We start from the raw sequence: 6,312 nt of genomic DNA on the forward strand, positions 1-6,312 counted from the left end.
GTGTCAGGAGAGCTTGTCATCCCTGCATTGGTTGCTTATACCACTTGGTGAGATCCTTCATTATTTGTGTTAAAATCCACCTTAAGGTAATCAATTGATGTTGTTATCCAGCAATGTATTTGTTCTTAATGAGTTGGTATTCTATAGAAATTGTTTTACAAAAGATATTCGTAAACCCATTATTGCTGATAGTTGATGATTAACTAGACTAGTACGTCCCATGGTTTTTCCATACATATTGGAGGATTTTCCAATTAATAAAAATTTTGGTGCCTTAACTGTGGGTTGCTTGATTTATTTTTCTGCAATATTTGTGAATTGGTTTGGCTATTTGATTTGCACAAACAATGGTAGAAAACATTTCATTGTGTATGTCATTGATATTAACCTCTAACAATCCTAGCTAGTAGTTTTTAGCGATTATATATATACATAGGGAAAGTTACACGTATCCCTCTCAAATTACCACATCATTGTCAATGTCCTCATTCCCCCTCAAAACTACAAATTGTGTCAATATTTTCCATAAACTATCAAAAAATGTTAATGTCCCCCCAAATCCAATGGCAAGTAAAAAGACAAAAATAACCATAAATATTTTTTGGAAAAAAATTCATTTACCACTCTTGATTTTTTTTTTTTTTTTAAATCACTTTTGCAATCATACATTTCAACTTTAAAAATTATTAATTTACAGTTGCCATCTTTCAGAAGTCTGCAATGTCAACCCTCCTGTCAAAATTCAATGTTAAATCAAACGATTGATAAATGAAATTCTCAAAATACCTTTAAGATATTTATAAAATCATAAAAATACCTTGAATTTGGATGGATGTATTTTGGGTATTTCCCTTTCTTTGTTAGGATTTAACGCTGAATTTGGATACAAGAAAACCAAATGCTACTTTTAAATTCCATCATCATCATCTTCTTCCTTTTCTTCTTTCTCATTTCTGTATTATGACATGCTCATATGTCAAATGCACAAGGTGGGTTTAGTCAATACATACATGCCTACACTTTTTATGGTGATGCATGTCCTACATACTACATATAACAGAGAAAGTTAATTCAAGTATTATAAATGCTAGAAAAAAAAAATTATTATAAATGTTAAAAAACAATAATCAATTATTACCTACTGTTGCATTAATATGAGATTTTTTTTATTTTATTTTTCGACTTAAAAAATAATTTTTTATTTTTCAATATTTATTACGACCGAAAATAATAATCAAATCGAATTATTTTAGGTTTAGTAAATTATTTTTTTTAGTTTTGGAAAATAGTTGTCTTTATAAAATTTCGTAAACCCTTTTTCAAATTTGAGTTTCTCTTTTTCAAACCAGAGACTTCACCTTAGATTGTCGGAACTTGCTGACCGTTTTCTGTCGTTGCTCATTTTCCGTATGAACTAAAAAATCTTTTTCCGTTAACAAAAAATGGAACCTAAAATATGATACTGGGCATTAATTGCTTAATCTGGGCTCGCATGCTTAATCTGGGCTTGCATGGATCGTTTATTGGGCGTCACTTTTTTGTTTTTTTGTTTTCCTCTCTTTTATGAACTTTGAAATCGTTTTGCAAGGCTTCGTGTTGTTTTCGAAAATTATTGTCATTGAAATAGAACAAACTGTAATTTTGGTGCATTAATAATAGCCTTTTGATTTGGGAAGAAATAGGCCAGGGGATTTGCACGCATCTCTGGCCCATTTGGATTTAGGCTGGGCCTAGATATTCAAGCCCACATTATCCCAGTATACTTAGTATCTTAAAGAATATTGCTACTACTCATAACAATTTATAACACCCATAGAATAATATATCACACTGCTACGTAATATGTTTTAAGTGTCTTACTATTTAAATAAATAAAAGAGAAAAGTCAACATTTTCTCCTCAAATTACTATCCAATTTACAATTTTTTTCTAAATTTTTAATTGAAACAATATCCCCTAAACTACAAAAAATTGTCAATTTCCCTCAATGATGAAAATACCCTTAATAAAATAATTAAAAAAAACTAAAACTAATATCTTTTATATTTAAATTTTCATTTAAGGCACGAGAAATACTATATTTTGTACCCATTTATTACATTCACGTTGCTGTAGAAATTTTTTACAAATCAGTCTCTAAAAGCAATATGTGTTCTTTAATTAATCTATTAAAAAAGCATATGAAAATACATGCCATTAGAAAAACAATGTACTTCTTGCATGCTAAGGATACATGCATGTTACTTTTAAAGGCTGTTTGTAAGAAATGTTTATTATTCATGGCACACCGACTAACATATCGTATCTTAAGTGGTTGATATATATTAACAACAAACTCAAACACACATTTACAATATTTATGTTAGGTCAAAAGACCCTTTCAAACGTCCCAAATGAGTAACTCAATTGGCTAGAGACCACGCTTCACGAAGCAAAGGTCACTAGATCGAATCTCCTTCTTCCTTTTTTTAATCCTTGTGTGGACATGTAAAATATATATATATATATATATATATATATATATCTTCTCAAGCTAGAGAGAGAGAGGATTAGCAGTAGACTCTGATGACATCTGAGTGTTGTTAGGAAATCAACCTGAATTTGAGGGACTAGAAAGGCTTACTAGTGAGACTTGGGCCCCTTCGATATGTCATGTCCATATATATGGGACACATATATAAAATGTCAAGTGCCAACCATGCAGAACAAATCATATAAAGGTTAATACCAATCCAACCTTCATTGGCTAAAGAGAAAAGGGGAAAAGAAACCTTACTTTTTTATGTTTACTGAGCTTTTTCCGGCGACAAAATGGGTTAATTCCCCTATGCTAGCTAGGTACCTACTTTCTCTAGACGGTGGAACCGTCTTATTCATGAGGATTATTATTACGGGAGTCGAGCTCATGCCTTAGTATTTGCCTAATCACATTGGTATTACCTTAAGACGACTAAACCACTATCGATCCTTGATGGTCCCTACTCTTTTACTCTTTTAAGACTGAAAAAGAGGCTTGCTTTTTCTCTTCTTCCTCAAGAAACACTGAGGTACATGTTGTCAGTGTGTATATATTAAGAGCCTACATAGGATTGTGTTTAAAAAATAGAGTTTTTAAGTCAAAAAAATGCTTTTTGACAAAAACTTTATTTTTAAACTTTTGTCAAAAGTGCTTTTTAGCCATTTTTTGGCTTTTTGAACCCTTAACAGCGTTTTCAATTTTTTTTTACCAAACGGGTACTTTTTTCTTCAAATGAACTTTTTGAGTATTAAACGCACTTTTAGACCCCTCAAACACACGCCCAAACATGCCCTAAGCCTCATTGCCTCAATCTTTTTCTTATCTATCATAAAATGGGGGGAGAAAAAAATTTGAAAAACAAAAGGGGCTATATATTATATTTATTATATTTCTAAATTTATGCCAAACAAAAGAATAACCCCAAGGTTCATAGCTCTCAAAACTCGTATAAGAAAGATTAAGAAAGGAAAGAAAGAGTACCAACGTACAAGTAAGAATCATTAATTAGAAATCTGCTTCTACTTAAAGATTACTCAAGGGCATGTTTTTGATATATATTAATCTAATAACTATCTCTATATATAGTTACTTTACGAAAACCTACTCCTCAAAGTAGAATTGTATTAAATTAATAACAACCACCAGAATTAATCTACTTCTATTAAACGATAGCTTTAAGTAGGTTAATGTTTTTCTAACAAAATTGTAATTTCAATTAACTCGTTTTCTCTGACCTCTTTGGATTGGAGGTAAATCGCAAACAATCTTGTGGTCCAAATTGGTAATTACTGTGAGAAAGCCTCTATGAAATATACATCTTCGAGTAGGTGGCTAAGTAGCCTAAAATCTATTTGAGTAGCTGAGTTTCATATGAACTCTCTCACAATTGCAACCTAACCACTTATTTGGCATTTTGGGATCCAATTTCTCGCAATTTAAGCAGAAAATTGCAAGAGAGGACAATCACTTTGGAGTTTGTAGTGAAGTAGTACCTCTCTACTCTTTAAGAGGGTGGTCTTGGGCCTAACCTTAAATAGAAATGGGAAGAGAAATGAGGAAAAGTCTTCCTATCATTTAAGAATTTAAAAATAACAAAAAATAAAATTAAAAATTAAAAATTAAAAAAAATAAAAAAAGAAAAGAAAAGAAAAGAAAAAAGAAGGATCTTTGGTTGCTTGATGTATATATAAAATCGATTAGCAGCAATATGAGAATATCGTCTATCTTTTGATGCTGTTTAGACACTGAAGTTAGAGTTATATCTTTCACTGGCAGCCCTAATTCTCACAACCTTTTCAATCCAACTTATAATTTGCTGAAAAGGGTGGCCGAATGTGTAGCCTAGCCTGCAGTGCTAACTGTGAGCATTCCAGTACGACAAATCCAGTTGCACTGACTGCCTTTTCCATCATGAATTTGAAATGATTATGTAAACGGACACTTTCTAGCACAACTTTAAGAGTGTGAATTTGATAAAAATATGCCACTCAGTGCACATCTAGAGATGAGCAGAAGTTGATGTACACAAACTTTTATCAGAATTTGAGATCAGCTTATGCAGGCAATCAATAAGATTGGCCTACTTATTTCTTTTTCAATCTCTTCAAAAACCCATCAAGAACCATTGAAATAATAAGCAACAATATTGGAATAAAAAGTAGCAAAAACCCATCAAGAACCACTGAGATTAAAGTTAATCATGTCTAATTGCATCTTGCTCTCTTACATGGCTCAATAATGCTAAATCCACATCAGTTAATATTTTCTTGCTCAAAAATGGAGATCAGTAGAAAAACACAGCCTGTGTAAGAAATACCACAATTGGTATACATTAAATTGTATAACCTAAGGAAATAATTTGCTGAAATTATTGTTAATTTTGTATTTGAGAAACAAAAAAAAAAAAAAAAAGTCGACCCTTTTGTTTGGCATTGTAAATACCATTGAATCCCCCATGAAAAAACAAATTAAGCAATAATACATGCAATAATAGACAAATAGGAGAAGAGGGAAAGAAAAGCTTTGGATATATCGATTGACTTACATATGATAATTCATCTGTATATACATTGTCTTTTACTATCTATACCAGCTTCTTTTCTCCTTCATGATATCTAGTCTTTGCGAAAATGAAAAATAGAAGAAAAATTAAATAATTAAATTATATAACAACAAAAAAGTTACTCGCTATTAAGCGCCATAAGGTGGGGAGAAGTTGCAATACATCGCATTACATCAACCTGAGCTCGGAGATATGCAATATAATCAAGGGTTTCTTCAATCAAAGATATCTCATCCATAAACTCTCCCCCGGGAACAAGACTCTTGAGAATATGTGTTCTTTTTTGAACTAATCTTTTTGCAATGGAGCTGGCAAGAACCTTTTGAGGCTCGCTAGTTGTTCTTCTTCGGCTCCTTTTCAGGATCTTCTTGCTTCTTATAATCCTCCTGTTGCGTATCACAGCTGACATGTTTGAAACTTTCTTCAGCAACATTTCTGACTCCTGGCCCTGCAAGATTTTCTCAGCAAGCAATCTCTTGTCACTCTCTCTTGCAGCATTGGCAATGACGGCTCGGCTCCAAGAAGTTCTCCCGTTTCTCGCAGCAGCCATGGCTAGGTCTGCTGACAGCTTTATAGCCTTCTTTCTCTCCAAGATGCTCATGTTTTTATTTGAAGAAGTGCATCTTTGGAGACCCATTATCCATTTCTTGAGGAATTCTTGCTTCAATGAGCTAGAGCTGCGCATTCTGTAGAATGAAAGAATAACATCATATTTTGGCAAGATTTTAACCAAGATTATTAAGGTTTCTGATGATCATCATGAGGCCGAACCACCTTATTCCTTGTTCTTATATCTCTTCCCTAAATTATAAGTTCTAATAATGCTAGGGTTTTTGCGGAAAGAAAAATGAACACAAGAGAGAAAAAAGCAAACTTACTTGCTGAAATTCTTCTATTGGATGAGAGGAGAGAAAATCATAACAAGTAAATGAGGGACAAGTTTTGCAGGGTGATGCAGTTGTAGAGATCCCAGAAAGCGTATCAGAAACACATAGAGAAAAAGAGAAGAGTGGAATGAGAAAAAGAAGAATGTCAAGAAATCCAATTTATGTTCTCCAGGAAGGGAGTGGTGGGCCTTTGAGAGAAAGACACAGCACATGCATGCACATGGTGTCAATGGCCCACCATCCCAACTCTAGAGAATAATAAAAATAAAAATAATTATTATGTATTTTTAGTATAAAGAATAAAGGTTCCCTTAATGTAATGCAAACCTAACATCGAATACAAA

At 32.5% G+C, this 6,312-nt stretch overlaps 1 protein-coding gene across 1 annotated transcript; it reads right to left on the reverse strand.

The window, feature by feature from the left end:
- Positions 1-5,046: 5,046 nt before the first annotated feature.
- Positions 5,047-6,081, reverse strand: LOC132190297 (transcription factor IBH1-like 1). The gene is made up of 2 exons (XM_059605244.1): positions 5,960-6,081; positions 5,047-5,767 (listed from the first exon to the last, which is right to left on the reverse strand). Exon 2 carries the CDS (start codon positions 5,764-5,766, stop codon positions 5,200-5,202), a length of 567 nt encoding a protein of 188 aa, XP_059461227.1. The 5' UTR covers position 5,767; positions 5,960-6,081; the 3' UTR covers positions 5,047-5,199.
- Between the last annotated feature and the right edge of the window lie 231 nt (positions 6,082-6,312).

This window comes from Corylus avellana, chromosome ca8 (assembly GCF_901000735.1).
Source record: "Corylus avellana chromosome ca8, CavTom2PMs-1.0".
Taxonomy (NCBI): Eukaryota; Viridiplantae; Streptophyta; class Magnoliopsida; order Fagales; family Betulaceae; genus Corylus; species Corylus avellana.